The sequence below is a fragment of the Hyperolius riggenbachi genome, chromosome 3 (assembly GCF_040937935.1).
Source record: "Hyperolius riggenbachi isolate aHypRig1 chromosome 3, aHypRig1.pri, whole genome shotgun sequence".
Lineage (NCBI taxonomy): Eukaryota > Metazoa > Chordata > Amphibia > Anura > Hyperoliidae > Hyperolius > Hyperolius riggenbachi.
Window position 1 is genome coordinate 173,363,022 of NC_090648.1, and position 20,229 is coordinate 173,383,250.

Here is a 20,229-nt window from a genome sequence, read left to right on the forward strand (position 1 = left end):
CAGTGTATAATTTATACAGACACATTGCTGGGACCTGAGGATTGCGTTTACTATATTATTAATGGGATTTATATAGCACCTACATACTGTAATATGCAGCACTGTACAATACATAGGATTATAGACAATGATAACAGGGTGACCGACAGCACAATACAGGTAATATCAGTTTACTATAACAAGATTCTACTGCTTAAAAGAAAACCATGTGGTAAAAAAAGTTGTTGTTTTTTTTTTTGGGGGGGGGGGGGGGGGGGTAGGGGGATAAATATAATTGATCTTATCAGTTTATTATCACCTCGGGTTCACTTTAAAGAGACTCCGTAACAAAAATTTCATCCGGTTTTCTTCCATCCTACAAGTTCCAAAATCTATTCTAATTCTAATGTGCTCTGGCTTACTGCAGCATGTTCTACTATCACCATCTCTGTAATAAATCAACTTATCTCTCTCTTGTCAGACTTGTAAGACTTGTCAGCCTGTGTCTGGAAGGCTGCCAAGTTCTTCAGTGTTGTGGTTCTGTGATGCATCCCCCCCCTCCTGGCCCCTCTCTGCACACTGCCTGTGTGTTATTTAGATTAGTGCAGCTTCTCTCTGCTCTATTATCTTTTACAAGCTGGATAAATCCTCCTCTGAGCTGGCTGGGCTTTCACATACTGAGGAATTACATACAGGCAGAGCTGTCTGCACTCTGCAGGAAGAAACAGCCTGACACTTCAGTGGAAGATAGCTGCAGGGGGAAAGAAGCACACAAATGATCTCTTGAGATTAAAAAGGAATGCTGTATACAGCCCGCTTGTGTATGGATGTATTTTCTATGTGTACATCAACCTACTTCCTGTTTTGGTGGCCATTTTGTTTGTTTACAAACAAACTTTTTAAAACTGTTTTTAACCACTTTTAATGCGGCGGGGAGCGGCGAAATTGTGTCAGAGAGTAATAGGAGATGTCCCCTAACGCACTGGTATGTTAACTTTTGTGCGATTTTAACAATACAGATTCTCTTTAAGCAGTGCAAAGCTAATGGTTGTGGTGCAGTGGATATTAGATCAGATCCCTGCTAGAATCTGATCTTAAGGTCAGTGTAACAATTTAGATAAAAAAAAATAATGAATGTCAGATACCTATTGTTTTCTTTGATCTACTAGTTTATAGCAAGACTTTTTCATCATGATGTAGAGTAAAAGGTTTGGAATCTGACCATAGGTCATAGTTAGGAGATGTTTCATTCATCAGTGCTTCCAATTTTTTGCTTGAGGGCTAGTTCACAGTGCTCGGTTGTGATTCAGAATAATTCTGCATATCAACTCATTGCCCATACAATTCTATAGGGCTGTTCCCACTGTACTGCATTGTATTAAAAAGTCTATGTCCAGTCTCCATTGCAGTTTACACTCCTAAAGCATGCATTTGTTATAAACTGTTCTAATCACCTTTTTCCGGCACCAGCAACTTCTTATAGTTGCGTCTCACGGACTGTGAGATAACTTGACTCTCAACACAGCAAGCAGGAGATAGACTTTCTCAGGCTTCTTCAACATTCACGTTATTTATTCAGGAAACAGAAATATAGATAGCTACAGTTCATCATATCCTAGCCACGCCAATCGTCATGTTGCGTTACAAGCTTCTTGATTAAACTTCCTGCTGAAGTCAATCAGGTACCTTCTTTCTAACCTACGTTACACTAGACTACCTATGTACAGCATACATTATATCAGATTACATATAGAATGAAAAATACTTAGAGGTTCCAGTCAGCATTGAGAGCTAGTGTGAAAGTAAGAAGCAGAGTGAGCTCCCATCGCTCACTCGGGCTTTAATACCGACTAGAAAAGAGTTAAATATGACATCATCTTCGCCCTCCCCTAGATCAGAATATTGGTGGACCCACTCTTGGTGTCATCATACACACCTACTCGATTAATATTCAAAGCGGCTTTTGACATACATACAAGAATTTCGGTATTTAGTAAATATGGCTGATGTTTATTGTTCTAGTGGTGTACATGCACAGGGCAGGGAGACCTGTGGCCTTGTCCATAGAACAGCTTCTTGGTATGTTCTAGTTCTGACAGAACTGAAGATTTTCTCTCTAAGAGAAAATCCCCTTAAAGGGCAGGTCTGCTCCCCAAGCCTTTTTGACTAACTCAGTCCAAATAACTGAGGCCTACTTAAATTATAACAATCCCCCCTAAAAAGGCTTGACCCACAGATCCCAGCTTCTGAACCCACCAGTACCTGGTTTCTTTTCTTTAGGTTTCACTTTTCGATGTTCGTGCTCACACAACTTCTCTGCTCTAGGCAGTTATCCCTGAAAGAGAGAGAGCAAGACCTCTTGGTCTTCCTGTAACCAGGCTCTCTGGGGAGGCCCTACTTCTAAGTCCCTCTATACCACATGCTCAGCATTTGCGTCACTTGCGTATCACTCACAAACTCGCATGACCACAGGAAAGTGAAACTCGTTTGGTTGTTACACAACGGAGCAGTGTCAGGTGCCTTCTAAAAGAGCACCTTAAGGCCCCGTTCACACTTGCGGTTTTGTCAAAACCGCACCGGATGTCCGGACCGCACCGTATCCGGACCGGACCTGATCCGTACGGTTCCTATCCGGATCCGGTCCGGATCCGGTCCGTTTGCATCCGGTTTCCGTGCGGTGTGAACACGGTTGCGGTCCGGATCCGGTTTCTTAAGGAGATAACAACCTGTTATTACCTGGGGTCTGGGAGGTCAGCAGAAGGGTCTGGGGTCATTGTTGGAGACAGGTGGACGTGTGGAGACCATCCGTGGATACAGAGACTGCAGTTGGGACCATGGATCCAGGCATTTTTTACTCGTATACCTGGGAATTCTCTGTTGTTCGCCTCCTCGTTATCAGACTAATCAGACATGTTGCTGCCTAGAGCTCCAGCATGAAATCGCTGCTGCCCCACCTGAACGCTGGGCCCATGTGGTCCCCATCCAAAATGCATAGGAAGTGGGGTAGAACGTCCGGTTTTTGTAGCCAGTGTGTTGTGCGCTCTCCGGTTCTCATTGGTTTCCATTGGCCGGATGGTGCAGTCCGGCTCCGCCCCGGATACGGCTGCCGGAGGAGCCGGACCAAAAAATAGCGCATGTTGGAACGGACGCCGGAGTCCGGATCCGGTCCGGCTCCGGCAGAACGGACGCATAGGCTTTCATTGCTATTGCCGTGCGTCCGTTCCGTCCGTTCTGCAAGCGGTCCGGCTCCGGCACGGCGATTCCGGACGGCCACCGCTAATGTGAACCGGGCCTTATACAATCAGCTCCATCACCGGTACTACTAAACCTATACCCGTAACCCTGTATATCCCTTAATTTAAAAATATTGGTTCATGAGATTGTTTATGAGGCACCAATCTCTTGACCAGGTTAATTTGTTTTACGTAATTTTAACACGCAACCTCACCTGGATAATGAGGCCTAAAGTTGTCATCCCCATCCAGACGACCAGTGGGTGTAGGAAGAACTTTTGAACTGCAGAGGCCCAGTCCAAGTGTCCCTGGAACATCACCGGAAACCTTTTCCACCAGGTCAGTCTGGAACTCACCTGCTTATTTTTGTGTTCTACCTCGTTAAGATCACCTGGATCATAGTGAAATCTTACCTCTAACTTAGTGTACTGTTTGTTTAACCGTTGTAACAAAGTGTGGTCGTCTTGTATCAAACCCTGTTCCCCTTTGACACCTGTCGTGTTCTCCTTCAGGAGGGGAACTTCCCGTGAAACTTTGAACTTTAGAGTTCTCTTAACAATTTGAGAAATAACGTCATCAAACCTGGATGACTGGATCGATATGGGATCTCCGCTCACCCAATATGTTCCCCTTGACAGATCCCCCTTATCAGAACAATTATGAAAATGTACCTTGAATGTGTCCTTAGACATGATGCTAAAAAAACAAACCTTTCCTTCAGCCACCGGAACTATCGGTTTGGCTTCAGGGTGGATCTTTTGAATGGTAGCCTCGCATTCTGTGTTATTGAACCCACAGGCTTCTTCACTAAATTTGACTTGCCCCGGCAAACACAGATACCTCTGGGAAAATTGCCCGCATGAGGAAAACTCTACTCATTTCACCTCCCCGTCTAGCACCAAAAAAGTTTGACCTCTCAGGTCATGGTGTAAGACATGTGTTGAGGTGGGAACTAAGGAAGTGGCAGTGCCTAAAGGAATATCGCACCGTTTCCATTTGTTCACCCAAACATCTTGAAACTTCTATGCAAATGATCCTTCTCCAGAAAAATCGATATACCTCCCCTTGTCCAATTTCAGTTGGACAGGATCTTTAAGCATCTTCCTGACAAAATATGTCCCCAACTGTCCTGATTGGACCTCTTCCCCCCTTATGTCCTGAGGCACAATATGTACCTGAGGTTGGGAAGACTGTACTCTCTACAATCTTTCAATTAAGAATACCTTTTCACTTACCCAACTAGCATGAGGATAAGCAGCTGCATATGGACGGTGTAATATCGTCCCCTGTTATGACCCGTGTAGTGTGGATGGGGTTCCCTGTGTTGGCTTTCCCTCCCCCGCTCTCCCCACCCTCTTTGTCACCTGGAAATGTGGCTCGATCTCGATTTTTACTTCTTGTTTCGAGACACATGGTGTACATGCACAGGTCAGGGAGACCTGTGGCCTTGTCCATAGAACAGCTTCTTGGTATGTTTTAGTTCTGACAGAACTGAAGATTTTCTCTCTAAGAGAAAATCCCCTTAAAGGGCAGGTCTGCTCCACAAGCCTTTTTGACTAACTCAGTCCAAATAACTGAGGCCTACTTAAATTATAACAGCATTATGCAACTGACCACAATGAACCTAGCCTTAATACTCCATGTAAGAATAGCTTTGTACTTGCACAGCTGCTAGCCTGATCCAATTTTTTTTTTTTTTTTTAAACACAAAAATGGACCCTGCACATCATCCAACAGCTGAGAACCCGAATGACCCATCTACTGACTAGGGTTGCCGCGATATACCGGTATTACGGTATATCACGGTTTCAATGTGCATGGTAATCATACCATGCACATTTGCAAAATACCGGTTTTTCCCGCTGCCTTTCGCCGCTTCCGCATCGCCGCCACTTCCGCATCACCGCTGTTCACATTTCCCTGTCTACCTCCATGAAAAGCAAGCTCCCGAAGCTATTTCCTGGTTGCGGGAGGCTTGCTGATGCACTGCGCAGGTGCCGGATGGGATGCGCGTCCTATGATGACGCACCTGGAACGCAGAGACTGCTTCCCCATCGGCTGGAGCGCACCCGCAGCAGAAGAGCGAGAGCAGTGATTGGCTCAGTAACGGGGCTCCTGTCCCACCCATCACGGCCAATCAAAAGACAGCCTTTGAATTAAAATCTGCCTCTTCAGTATTGCGCGCTGAATGTTCTCTGATATCCCTATGCCATTCTTCATTATCCTGCTGCCACTCAATGCCTGGTCCAAGCTCTACAAACAGGACTGGTAAGCTGGGCAAATTTTAGGCAGTATTACATCGCCGGCACTCTTTCTTTCCACTTGTGCCACCTATGACTGCCTAGCCTACACCTATCCCTGGCTACCTATGCTACGGCCACCTATGACTGCCTACACCTATCCCTGGCTACCTATGCTACGGCCACCTACACCTATCCCTGGCTACCTATGCTACAGCCACCTACACCTATCCCTGGCTACCTATGCTACGGCCACCTACTACCAGCTACACATATTCCTGGCTACCTATGCTACGGCCTCCTACTACTGCCTACACACTATTTCTGGCTACCTATGCTACGGCCACCTACTACTGCCTGCACCCTATCCTTGGCTACCTATGCTGCGGCCACCTACTACTAGCTACATGTATTCCTGGCTACCTATGCTGCGGCCTCGAGTCCTACTACTGCCTACACCCTATCCCTGGCTACCTATGCTTGGGCCACCTACTACTGGCTACACCTATCCCTGGCTACCTATGCTACCGCCACCTATCCTGCCTACACCTATCCCTGGCTACCTATGCTACGGCCACCTACTACTGACTACACCCTATCCCTGGCTACCTATGCTATGGCCACCTACTACTGGCTACACTTATTCCTGGCTACCTATGCTACGGCCACCTACTACTGGCTACACCTATGTCTTACGCCACCAGGACTTTTGCAGGAGCAGGGTGAGCCATTTTACAGTTCCAGAGGGAGTGGGGAACCCCACACTGGGGTGGACCGGCACATTATTTAATGTAAAGGGGGGGGGTCCCAGGTCCAAATAATTGTATAATACCGTATACCGTGGTATTTTTTTTGACGGTTATCATACCGTGGAATTTCATACCGTTGCAACCCTACTACTGACCATGCACCAGTCTAGCAATAACTCACTGTATAACACGAGTATGGATGGTCATTGAGATTGAAAGCTCCGTGTGGACACATTTTATGCAAATGTATGCAGATTGAAGCTAGACCAATCAAAATGCTACTACTGTGGCATTTGATTGGTCTACTATGCATCAACTTGAAATGATGTAAATCTCTCCAACCATCTCCTACTACAGGGATTTTTGGGACACATTTAAGGGAACCTAAACTGAGAAAGATATGGATTTTTTTTTCTTTTAAAATACCAGTTGCCTGACTATCCTGCTGATCCCGTGTTTCTAATGTGTTTAGCCACAGCCCCTCAACAAGCATGCAGAGCAGGTGCTATGACAGAAGTCAGACTGGATTAGCTGCATGCTTGTTTCAGGTGTGCGATTCAACCACTACTGCAGCCAAAGATCAGCAGGACTGTCAAGGCAACTGGTATTGTTTAAAAGAAACCATATCCATCTCAGTTAAGATTCCCTTTTCAGTACAGACATTTAAATCAGATCATGTTAGCAGGTATATAGCTTACCACTTTGAGTGCACTATAGTGTACCCTCAAAAAATGAATTCTTGAAACCGAAAAGCCCAGATTAGTGAATATGCAAAGTCTTACGTCACATAACAGCAATACACTAGGAATGGTAGAATACATATATGCGAGCCACCCTTCACCGCTGTATGCAACAGACGCATGGTACCGCTCCCCGTTCTTGTCCTTCCCCCAATAGCAGAGCCTGCATCCGGAAGAGGCGGGGCTACCCCACGAAATATCAGATGTCCACTTTCCACCTTAGTTGGTGGAACGCAGCGTGACCGTCCGTTGTGATGCAAAACGGCCATTGCAAGACCCACATTGGTGCGCAACACACCCACCACCATCTCACAGCCACCATCCCAGCTCTAAGACTTGAATCTCACATTTCGGTGTATGACGCAATATTTGGTACAATAAAAAGGACGGAAGGTGCCCGGTGTCTTCGCTTTCTTCTGATGGTCATACTTATGGACTCTTCCTTCTAAATTTGTCCATTGAGCACCCGTCCGTTTAGCGAACAGCAGGAGATCGTGGTGGAATTGGCGAGAGTATCTGTTTATACCTGTCACTACAACTGGCATAGGGAGTGTCACACAGTTTTTTTTTATCAGTGGATAAACATGAGTAATCCAAAATAAAGTACAATGAAAACACTAAACTTGTCAAGCATAAAAAACACTGAGGTTTAATTTTCCTTTCATGGCCACACAGACAAAACTACACTGTGGCTAGATTTAAAAATAAGATACTTAAAATAATCCTAATTTGTTAATACTAACAACCTAAGAAAATACATTTTGGTTTTCAGTCTTATGAAGGAGATCCATCTTCTCCTCTCAGGTCCTCTTACAGCGTGATTCAAGTAATGACAAACAAGGTGCAATAAAGAAAAAAAAAATTAAAAATAGAACCTTTTTGGTTTAAATTTGTAAACCGAGAAGTAGCTCTAAGGCTAGGTTCACAGTAGATATTGTGCTCCCTGTAAAAAATAAGAACACAACGGAATAGGAAAGTCGTACCGCAAGTTTGCATAATGTACCACATACAGTCACTGTTAAAAAGAAACCGTAGCCTGGGATTGGACTTCATCCTTACCAGTAGCACCCCCTTTCCTATGAAAAAATCTATTCTTTTTCTCAAACCGATCATCAGGGAGCTCTGTACGGCTGATATTGTGGTGAAACCCCCTCCCACAGTGTGAGGTCAGCACCCAGGTATTGACATCACACTATGGGAGCCTTGTTTCATTGTGGGAAATCGCAGTTTCAAACTGCTAAAAATGCATCAACTCTTTCCACAGACATCACCTGCCAGAAGTAAAGAGGTCACCATGTGATAAATGTCAGAATGTAAATCATACAGAGGAAATATTTTACAATGGGCAAACAATAACTAAATCATTTATAAATAATTGTAAAAATTAAGCACTTTTTCATTACATTATTTTCACTGGAGTTCTTGCATTACAATGTGGCCCTTACTTCGCACTGAGACGCCCCACTGTGAACATAGCCTAAATTGCAAGTTACTGTAAAGTCTTTTATTTCAACCTAAAAACCGGAGAGCTGCCATGCCAGAGAATCCCAAAACTATGAAGATCACTTTAGGTAGCCGCCATTTGTTGGAGTTGAGTTCATGAGGCAAGATCTCTAGAAAGGTTATATAGATAAAAGTTCCAGCAGCCAAACCTTCTAGAACAGCCTGGATCAGATTGCTCCCATTGCCTTTATTTTCCATCACTCCAATTCCTATACCAATGCCAATGGGTGACATGAGTGCAAACGTGACAATGGACAGCACAAACCATCGTGTCCTCACATTGCTCTGCATTAAAAGCAGGGAAAGGCTGACAGCAATGATACTTTTATGGACAAGTATGGCAACTGCTATCTGTACAACCTCTGTCTGAGCATTCTGCAGTCCAATGGCAATGCCTTCAAATATAGAATGAAGAGAAAGTGACATAATGAGGATGAAGGAGCGAAATGCAGAGTGAGCGTTAAAATCTACATGGAAGTGGCGTCTCCCATTTTCGACATTGTGATCTTGGTCCACGTTGGAATGGCGTCGGAAGCCAACTTCTGAGGAAGAGGAGGATTTTGTAGCGCTGCCTAGCAGTGGTGCAGTCTCTTCAGTCATACTGTGACTACATTCTAGGACAATGCGTTCTACAATCAGGACCAGCAGAACTCCAATCCCCAAGACAAATTCTGGGAGCGGATAATCTGTCTAAACAGAAATGGAATAATAAGTATTCAAGAAATAGGAACAGCCAAAACTATTTCTCAAAAGAGACTGGAAATTAAAAAAAATAAAAAAAAACACTTTCCTGGGGCTTCCTCCAGCCTCTGGCAGCCGGTCCTGTGCCCTCGCCCCAGCTCTACTCCCAGTTGGTGGCCCGTGCTGGGAAATTTTGGGCCGATGTGGTCGATTGGGTGAGTAGCAATAACGTTGTGCGATATTGCAATGACCAACGAATGTGACAGACCCCCTGGCCGCTGTCCCCCCACGTAAATGTGTCCATGCATTCAAGTCTCACCTGCTCCAACTGCTCAGTCTTCTCCGCCAGATGCATGTGTGACGTCACACACACACGCGAGCTATACACAGAAGCCACATGACAGTGGCATGCATGGGGAATGCCGTGGACAAGACCAGGAGCAGCTGGAGCAGGTTACATTTTAATGGGGGGAGGGGATGGGGAGACAGCAGGCAGGTAGCATCACGGAGGCAGATTGAAGAGATTTCACGCTGAAATAGATTGTGAATCAGCCTGCGGTGTATGGCAGACAATAGAGCTCTCTGAACAGATTCGATCAGAGAGAGCTGTCTTGGTCGATCTGCCCATACATCGCTAAATGTATGCTCACCTTACCCACTCACCTATGAAGAAGCATGGCAACTGCTGAACAGACCATGCTAAACATTAGAAAATATCAAACCTTCTACATGGCCAACAAAAGGCATTATTATCGTGGCTGTTTTTTAAAATAAAACTAAATACTTAAAGCACTCCTGAGGTTAACGAGAATAATCTAATTTTACTCACCCAGGGCTTCTTCCAGCCCCCATCAGCTGTTTCCTCCTAGGTGCTCCGCTGGCCACCTGCACAGAATGTCCTTCTGGTGCCGCCACCAGTCCCCCTGGGCTCTGCTGTCCCCCCTGAAAAATAGCGCCAGGCTAGTGACTATCTGCTTGTCGCTAGCCTGCTGTGCCTGAGATGTGTCAATCACCCTGCGCCTCCCCCTCCTCGCTCCCTGCCTCTTTAAGCTTCCTCCAATCGGAAGCTAGGCCGCGACCCAGAAATACTTCCGGGTTCGGGACTTAGCTTCCAATTGGAGGAAGCTTACAGAGGCAGGGAGCGAGGGGGTAGAGATGGGAGCCGTGCAATGAAGGAGGCGCAGGGTGATTGACATGCCAGGTACAGAAGGCTAGCTACAAGCAGATAGTCGCTAGATTGCGCTATTTTGAAGGGGGGGGGGACAGCAGAGCCCAGGGGACTGGCAGCAGCACCAGAAGGACACAAAGGCATGTCATTGTGCAGAGAATATGCCTCTGTGTCCTATTAAGATTTAGCAAATCCACCTCGGGTTCTCTAATGCATACACGTTCTTTGCTCAATTCTTTATGAGTAGCAGTGTTCTCCCCAGAAAAAAAAAAAAATTCAGCCGGGTGGCATGAAAAAGTGGCCAGGTGGGGCACGATGGAGGAATGCAGGGGAGGTGCTTCTCTGTGCAACTCTCCTTACAGCATAAGAGAAAGATAGGGAGATGAGCCAATGAGAGCCAGCTGCTCACCAAAATTAGCCTGGTGGAGCACCCGGCTAAAAGATCCTTAGGAGAACACTGGGTAGTCGAGGGGACAGCCAGAGGCAACTAGAAGAATCATAGTCTAACAGTATTCAGGAAAAAGGTATTTTCCATTTGTTAAAACTGGGTACAAATGTACAACGAATTGACGCCGAGTAGGGAATGGGAATCAATACTTCGTGCAATAGTTCAGGCCTAGTCCCCAAATGCATGCTAGCCTGCAGGCAAGCGACACATTCTGTTGCTATGGTTGGGGTAGGGGGAATTGGGGTTCACTGTATATATGCTAGATTCTTAGCAGAGAAAGCCCTACCCAGCCACCTCTGTTGAGAACAATCATGAATACACATGCAGCTTAGGTTTTTGCTCTGTGCAGATCAATACACATATGAATTTTAAACTTACTGTTATTTGCTGTTCCTGCAGGGCCTCCTTCATATCACTCAGAGAGTCAGGAACAATATCCAGCAGGCAGGCAGCCAGGAACACTCCCCCAGCTATGCAGCTTATAAAACTGATCCACATCTGATGGGCGTCTGAAGAGAAACAATACTAGATTAAATAATTACACGCACATTTCTCAATATCCCTTTTAACTATAAAAATCAAAGAGCTTTCAGTAGCGTGGGGAAGTTGTAACCTTTATCAGGGCTGTTGGAGGTTCATTCACTTCTTACAAAGAGTTAAAGTGCCCCAGAGACAAGTTGTTTAAACTTTTTTTTTTTTTTTTACACTTTTTACACTTACCCGGGGCTTCCTCCAACCCCATAAGTAGGCCTGAACGATTTTAGGAAAAGATTGAATCGCACGATTTCTGTCAGAAATTGCGATTTCGATTCGATTCACGATTTTCTTAAAATAAAGCTTTCGTACTAAATTCACAATGCACACCATGTACTTCGGCCAGTTATCACGCCTGAAACAAACCATTTTAGGATTAATCAGAGTCTGCTCATTCAGCTCCTTTATCAAATGCACAGTGTCCAGCAGGCCAGGCCAGCACACAACAGCTTAGCACAGATCAGTGAGATCACCATGCTGTTTGCCTCAATCAGAATTCTGCTGTGCAAAGGAGGCGGAGCTGTGATAATACCATTTCCAAGCCTAAAGATTTGATTACTGGCCATACTTTTTTTTTTTTGAGTTACAGGCCCAGCTGGAGTGAGCGTGAGTGCTGACGACAGGTGCACTGGAGGGAAATCAAGTGAGACCCTGCGGGCCGAGTCTGCCGCTCGCCCAGCTGATTACGCGCTGGGAGCACTGTTGGAGGCAGAGGGAAATGAGCGAGAGCCTGCAGGTGAAGTCACGACCGCTCACCTCATGACACGCTAGGTGGAGTCTGTCGTGCGGCGCCCGCCCACCTCATGACACGCTAGGTGGAGTCTCTCGTGGCGCCCGCCCACCTCATGACACGCTAGGCAGAGTAGGAGGGCAAGAAGAGAGCCAATGATGTAGGAGGAGGAGGAAGCGGCGCACAGCGGGAGAAAGAACGGAGTGATAGTGAGCCACCGCTGGGAACAAGAGCCAATGAGCCGCTGCTACTTGACCATAGAGCGGCAAGTTGGAATGCACAGCGGGAGGGCGCGGGATATCGGAAAAAATCGATGCTCTGACGATCACGGAATCGCCGTTTCCGTGATCGCGATTTCGATGCAAAAACGATAAATCGTTCAGGCCTACCCATAAGCATTGATGCGCCCCCTCGCAGTCCTCACGCAATCCTCCGTTCAGCCACAATCCACCTCCGCTACTCATCTCCGTCAGGCTCAGTCTGACTGAGTGAGGTTAGTAGGGCATCCATGCTTATGGGGCTGGAGGATGCCCCAGGTAAGCAAAAATATATGTTTTAACAGCTCGTCTCTTGTACACTTAAAAGGAAAACCAGAAATGATGAAAAGTAAAAGTTTTATACATACCTGAGGCTTACTCCAGCCCTATAAGCTCAGATCGCTCCCACCCCGCAACTCTGGTCCCATCACTTCAGCCAGTTGTGGCCAGTCTGACATAAGTGCGCTCTTTATGTCTCTCTCCAGCAGCTGCTGGACATACCTAGAGGGCGCACATCTCTTGCACAGACTGGCTGAAGTGGCGGGACATGGTACCGGAGCTGCAGGCAGCGGCGTGAAGGCGATCCATGCGCATGGGGCTGGAGGAAGCCCCAGCTATGTATAAAACAAAAAACAAAACAAAAAAAAACCCCCCAAAAAAACAACTTATCTTTCATGACCTCTGGTACACTTTAAAGGGCAACTGAATTGAGAAGAATATGGAGGTTGCCATATTTATTTCCATTTAAACAATGCCAGTTGCCTGGCAGCCTTGCTGATCTATTAGGCTGCAGTAAAGTATAAATCACAAACATGAAACCAGCATGCAGCTAATCTTGTCAGATCTGACAATGTCAGAAACACCCGATTTGCTGCGTGTTTGTTCAGGGTCTATGGCTAAACATCTTAGAGGCAGAGGATAAGCAGGATAGCCAGGAAACTGGTATTGCTTAAAAGGAAAATATGGCAGCTTCCATATATCTCCAGCTTGTATTTTTCCAATGATTACACAACCGGAAATCACAAGAAGATCACATAGAACCATACAGTATATGGTATACAATATTTTTACACTCCGTCACTTTGAAGCAGTGGTGTGCAAAGTCCAGCCCGTGGGCAAAACGCGGTCTAGCAAGCCTTTTCCAGCTGCCCGGAAGCTGCCCATACCGTTTAATCTGCATATTCAGTAGTGATGCATTGTGGGTAACCACATTTACATAATTAAAGCTTAATTATCGCAAATACCTTCTGTTTTAAGAGGGGAATTATCATACCGTGTTAAGTACTTATGTCCCGCTGGCTGTTGCTACCTCCCCCAGTTGCTGTCCTGTACATGGTCCTATTGCAGTTACTATAGAGAAATAGCTGCTGAACTTCACATTTGCAGACATATTTTTCATAGTGTTCACTCCAGTGGCCATATTTTATAGTCCTATGGCCACAGAAGTCCCAATAAAGTTGTAGGAGACAGATGTAGCGGGAAAGTGCAAAAGTATGTGTCTGAACCAGAAGAGGCAAAGAGGGGGCACAGAAGACCAGGAGAAAGCACAGATTGAGAGAGCTCTGATTTGGGCTGGTTTTCTTGGGTGGGGGAGGGGAGATATTATGTGCGATTTTGCCATTGTATATGTATGCACTGCACTGTTTTGTTGCACACCTGATGAAGCCCTTCGGGGTGAAACTAGTTGAGTAGGGTGATCATGACCAAACACAAAAGGATTGCTCACGCCCAGACAGCACTCTGCCACTTCTATAATCTGCAGACTGACAGTCAGCCAATAAGAAGTGCAAATACATTACACCTAGTCTGCAGTACTTAATTGAGCAGAGGCTGAGCAATTCAGACAATCGGAGAGGGTTCAGTCGCACATAGACAAGGGCTATATGACCAGCAGGGGGCACCAGCGTGCAGGAAACTCATCTGGAGTACATATTATGACAGTGCTGCTCAGTTCGGCGCGGGGAGAACCGAATGACGGCTTTCCCCGCTGCCGCTAAACTCACAGGCTGCATTTAAATACTATTCCCCCTACGAGTTGTCGCAACTCGGAGGGAGATTTAAATCGGGGTCTGTCAGCCCCCAGAGCCCCGAAATTACCGCTACGCAGGGTGTGCATGATAGCATTGCTGCTATGAAGGCGCCAAGCTTCGGCGCTCGCCTCTCAAAGCCACACGCCGAAATGAACTGATCCACTCATCTGCCCTCCCCCCTAACTAAACTACAAAAGGAGCTGCAAATGAAGTTTAAAGGGAAGGTTCAGGGAGGGTGGCTGTCACGGACGATTGCGGGGACGCAGGCGCGTCCTGGAATCGCCCGTGAAGAAAAGAACGATCGCACTCGATTCCTGCGTCGATTGCGCTTCAAATCGGTACAATCTGGATTTATTGTGTAGGAGGTCTGCAGTCCTTTTCTTAGCAAAGAGAGCACCATTCCAAATGCTGGTTGGCTCTTTTGATATGCTAATGAGCCTGGGCCCAGAGAGTCCCTGGCTTCAAGCTGTGCTGATGGCCCATCCATCAGGTATAAGGTGACAAGCAGCTGGCAGGAAGACTGGCCCTGTGACTGCTGATCAAGCCAGAGGTGTAAACTCAGAGTTGTCTAAGCAGATTTCACATTCAGATGTTAATTGAAGGAGCCAACAGGGCCTTCATAGACAAGAAGCAGACACAGCTGGACTCCAGTCAGGCTGACTCCAGCCTTAGCAGGAAGAAATGAATGTACAATATAATCTTTTGCCCATTTACAGAATACAATAAATAGGGTGGTTATGAGAGCGGTATCATTGGATCCGTAGGGTCATGCTGGATCTCTTGATACCAGTCGAGAGGGGCCCGGGGCCCCTACCACCCAGGTATGAATCTACTCAGGACCCTGATCTGATGCACTAGCCATGTCAGGTATCATATTAATCTGTATTTTCCTCCAAGTATGAAGCTGTTACCCCCCTAAATGTAACGTGTATGGTTCAGGAGTTACAGCAATTCATAAGTTTAGCTCTAAAATCTCTGAGAGGGAATGAACTGTCATTTGCTGGTAGTTCAGAGGGGGCCGGCATTGCCACACCCCCAAACCAGCTTCATCAAAAGCACAGAGCCAGCAGGCGGGCTTTTGTCCTCCACACTGAACCATCTTGCATTCATCAGATGCCAGCTTGAGGATATGCTGGCATCCACCTGGTCTGAACTCTGAACTCTGGACTTTGAAACCAAGGGCTTTATGATTCTTCCCACAATAAGGACATCTTTCCAGGAACTAAGTAATTTTCTCCCTTCTTTTATTTTTCATACTGGCTATTACTGTTTTCATAATTGTTGATTTTCATAATTGTCTGTATATATTAATTATTTATATTGCGTGAATAAACGACTTTCTCCAAGTCATTCACTTTCCGCTACCCTGCTTATCAGCACACACAGAAATGATCCCGGGTCTCTGAAGATACGCTACTGTTTGTTTGTTGTTGGCTAGACAGAATATCGTGTGTTTAACCGTTTTATTCGCAGGATTAGTCAGTCAGTTAGTGGGCCCCACGGTCCCATAGTAACCGCGGTGGTGGCAGTTTACTCTGAACCAGTAGGTGACGTTGTAATCACCCGTGTCTCACAGGCTCCCTTCTGAGTTGTCTGCAGCTAATTCTTAACGGTTCCTGCGCATTGACTGCGACCAGAGTTCGCACGATCTGTGCGCTGGCACCGTTTAGAAGGCTAAGTGCGGTCAGCCACTGAGGGCTCCTGTGACAGTGTTAGGCAGCGGTGGGACCTGTGTTGTGCTGAAAGTATCTGCGATAGCGCTAGCGCTATCGAGAAACGAACTAATTCGTTGGTGTAGCTGGAAGGCAATATATTTTTTATATATACAGAGACTGTGTAGCCAGTACCCCTCCCCAAAAGTTTTATTTTATTTGGCATGGAAATGTCCGGGAACTACCAGAACATGTGCCTAGCAGACCTGGAAAATCTTTGCGAAGAGAGGGGCATTGGCATCCTCCGCAAGACAAAACGGGACCTGATGGCAGACTTGTCCAGATGGGATGCCCAGCAACTGCGGGAGCCGGGAGTGTCCGCTGAGGTGGATACCAGCCCATCTGACAGTCTAGGGGAACCAGAGGCTGAAGATCTTAGGCGTACAGAGGTTGAGCATCCTGCGGGCCCTGTTGCAACAGTTACGCCAGAGACTGTCAGTATGGACCCCAATCCCAGAGTTTCTGACATTACTCGCCCGGAACCGGCCAGTACTGGACTGTCCATGGGAGCTGACCCGCTAATGCAGCAGGCATTACAAAAGCTGATGGACACTGACCTGGACAAGTACCTGCAGTACATGGAAAAACGAGAGGAACAGGAGCGGCAAGCCGCTGCTGCTGCTGCTGCAGAACGAGAACGGGAGCGCCAACGACAGCATGAGCTAAACATGGCAAAAGTGCAACAGGCCAGCCGGAGTTCACCGCCCAGCCTCCCTGCTGAAGGAGCTGCAGCACCCGTAAGTGCAAAATTTAAATTTGCTAATATTGAAAAAGACACTGACATTGACTTGTTTTTGCGGTCTTTTGAAAAAGCATGCCGTCAGTATCGTCTGTCCCCAGACCAGTGGGCCAGACATCTGACACCTTTGCTGCGCTACAAAGCGCTTGATGCCTTCGCAGAATTGCCTGCGGAGAAGGATAATGATTATGCTGCTATAAAAGACGCTATCATTACTAAGTACCAGCTGACGCCAGAAGCCTATCGGAAAAAGTTCAGGGCCTGGCAGAAAAAGTCTTCTGATTCGTACCGAGATGTGGTCAGCAGCTTGCTCACCACACTCCGCCAGTGGACACTAGGCCTCACCAAAGGGTCTTATGGCGTCCTGGAGGACTTGATAGTCCTGGAACAATTTCTGAACATTTGCCCTGCTGATGTACGACAATTTGTGCTAGAACGCAAGCCGGCTTCAGCAACTGTCGCTGCAGACCTTGCTGAGACTTTTGCAACTACCCGGGTGGCTGATACACGCAGAACTGTCCCATCCAGCTGGAGAGGAGGTCAGCCCAATACCTCGGCAGACCCTCCTGCCCCTGTGAGCCGTCCGCCACAGAGGCCACCCAGCGCAGCTGCTGCACCCAGGCCCGCAGCGCCTGGAGAGGTCACCTGTCACTACTGCCGCCAGCCCGGACACATGAAATTCGACTGTCCGGAGCGGAGACAGACACCACCAGCACCTGGATCATCTGCATCACCTGCACCTCACCCACAGCAGAGGCAACCCGCCAGCGAACCACAGCCTGGATCATCGGATTTTGTCCTGTTTGCACGCGGACAGGAAATCCGCGACCGAACCGACCAGCAGCAACTTGTTAGAGTGAACGGCAAAGTTGTCACCGGATTTCGAGACACCGGAGCTGACATCACGTTAGTTCACTCACATCTTGTGCCAAAGGAGAGCATCAGCTCCAGCCGATCCCTTGCCCTTACTGGAGTAGAGGGCACCCTTTTCCACATAGCCCACGCCAGAGTGAAGCTGGATTGGGGAGTGGGAGGGGTCCACGAAAGGGTTGTTGGGGTTATGAAGGATCTCCCAGTCCCTGTGTTGCTAGGGACTGATTTGGGCAAACTTGTGTCCTACTATGAACCTGCCACGACCGCCTTGTCGCTCACGGAAGGAGACGGACTCTCCACCCACCACCAGGTACTTTATACACTTGGGGGAGCACCAGGGGGAGGTGGGTTGAATGTGCCCAGTTCAAGGGTACCAGGTTCAATAGTGCCTGCTTCAAAGGCACCTGAGTTTGAGGTACAGACTGTCTGTTGTGATGATGCTGTAACTGTACCTGAGTCTCCTGTACAACCTGTCTGTAATGAAAAAATGTCTATACCTGTCAATGTCATTACTGCATGCAATGATGATCTGAGTAATGTCCGTCTGTGCCATTCTGACAGTGTACCTGTGCTAGCAATACCGCGCAGCGGCACTGCTCAGAACCCGAGCTCAGAACAGGTGGAGGGGGTTCCGGCCTCCTCCCCCTCCTCTGACCGCAGGGATGAGACCTTTCAGCCGCTGGCCTCGTGTGACATGAGCCAGTTGGCTGAAACTGACAGCGCCGTATTCTCGGCCGCACTACAAAGTGACCCAAGCCTGGAGGTGCTCAGGAAGCAAGCCGCTGAGCCCCTCGCAGACGGGGCCGCTTTCAAGGTGTACTGGGAAGGTGGGAGACTGTACAGTGAGTCTGTACAGCCCCCTACAGGTAGATCCCACGCGAATACCAAATGGCTTGTGGTCCCGAGTGCGTTCAGGGGACATGTGCTGAAATCCGCACATGGTAATCCTCTGACAGGGCACTCGGGTGTCCGCAAGACACTCGCCAGTATTCGGAACCAGTTTTATTGGCCCCGGATGAACAGGGATGTAGCAAACTACTGCAGGGCATGTGCCGTCTGTCAGGAGCTGGGCAGGTCCAGGGATTCCCGCGGGGTTCCCTTAGGTCCACAGCCACTCAGCAGGGGAACCCTGCGTGGGCTGGCTGTTGACCTAACCAACCCACTGCCCGTTGTCCGCAGTCCCGGCAGACACCACGTCCGACTGCAGTGGCGCAAACGCCCTGTCCAGAACGGTCCATGTTGGGTCAACCCTGAGGGTAGCAGACCGCGACCGGTCCAGGGGAACCGAGCCACAGGCTCCAATAGGTTTTCCCGCCGTACCGGCAACTCGAGGCCCGTCAGCCAGGTTAGCGGCGCCGCCACACATCTTGCGGATGAGTGGCTAAGCCACGGACAAGGGGGGGGGCTGTCACGGACGATTGCGGGGACGCAGGCGCGTCCTGGAATCGCCCGTGAAGAAAAGAACGATCGCACTCGATTCCTGCGTCGATTGCGCTTCAAATCGGTACAATCTGGATTTATTGTGTAGGAGGTCTGCAGTTCTTTTCTTAGCAAAGAGAGCACCATTCCAAATGCTGGTTGGCTCTTTTGATATGCTAATGAGCCTGGGCCCAGAGAGTCCCTGGCTTCAAGCTGTGCTGATGGCCCATCCATCAGGTATAAGGTGACAAGCAGCTGGCAGGAAGACTGGCCCTGTGACTGCTGATCAAGCCAGAGGTGTAAACTCAGAGTTGTCTAAGCAGATTTCACATTCAGATGTTAATTGAAGGAGCCAACAGGGCCTTCATAGACAAGAAGCAGACACAGCTGGACTCCAGTCAGGCTGACTCCAGCCTTAGCAGGAAGAAATGAATGTACAATATAATCTTTTGCCCATTTACAGAATACAATAAATAGGGTGGTTATGAGAGCGGTATCATTGGATCCGTAGGGTCATGCTGGATCTCTTGATACCAGTCGAGAGGGGCCCGGGGCCCCTACCACCCAGGTATGAATCTACTCAGGACCCTGATCTGATGCACTAGCCATGTCAGGTATCATATTAATCTGTATTTTCCTCCAAGTATGAAGCTGTTACCCCCCTAAATGTAACGTGTATGGTTCAGGAGTTACAGCAATTCATAAGTTTAGCTCTAAAATCTCTGAGAGGGAATGAACTGTCATTTGCTGGTAGTTCAGAGGGGGCCGGCATTGCCACACCCCCAAACCAGCTTCATCAAAAGCACAGAGCCAGCAGGCGGGCTTTTGTCCTCCACACTGAACCATCTTGCATTCATCAGATGCCAGCTTGAGGATATGCTGGCATCCACCTGGTCTGAACTCTGAACTCTGGACTTTGAAACCAAGGGCTTTATGATTCTTCCCACAATAAGGACATCTTTCCAGGAACTAAGTAATTTTCTCCCTTCTTTTATTTTTCATACTGGCTATTACTGTTTTCATAATTGTTGATTTTCATAATTGTCTGTATATATTAATTATTTATATTGCGTGAATAAACGACTTTCTCCAAGTCATTCACTTTCCGCTACCCTGCTTATCAGCACACACAGAAATGATCCCGGGTCTCTGAAGATACGCTACTGTTTGTTTGTTGTTGGCTAGACAGAATAT

At 47.5% G+C, this 20,229-nt stretch overlaps 1 protein-coding gene and 1 long non-coding RNA gene across 7 annotated transcripts in view; one reads left to right on the top strand and one right to left on the bottom strand.

Annotated features, from left to right (window-relative positions):
* The window catches only part of LOC137563171 (uncharacterized), a 155,775-nt gene that overhangs the window by 116,643 nt on the left and 18,903 nt on the right, over positions 1-20,229 (top strand). The gene's annotated exons all lie outside the window — the stretch shown is intronic.
* The window catches only part of LOC137563169 (zinc transporter ZIP1-like), a 54,460-nt gene continuing 41,795 nt past the window's right edge, over positions 7,565-20,229 (bottom strand). For all 5 annotated transcript variants that reach the window (XM_068275286.1, XM_068275285.1, XM_068275283.1 and 2 more), the window contains 2 exons: positions 11,120-11,250; positions 7,565-9,134 (listed from right to left, as the gene is read on the bottom strand). In XM_068275286.1, coding sequence (XP_068131387.1) covers positions 8,451-9,134; positions 11,120-11,239 — 804 coding nt within the window. In that variant the 5' untranslated portion in view covers positions 11,240-11,250 and the 3' untranslated portion in view covers positions 7,565-8,450. The remainder of the gene's footprint in view (positions 9,135-11,119; positions 11,251-20,229) is intronic.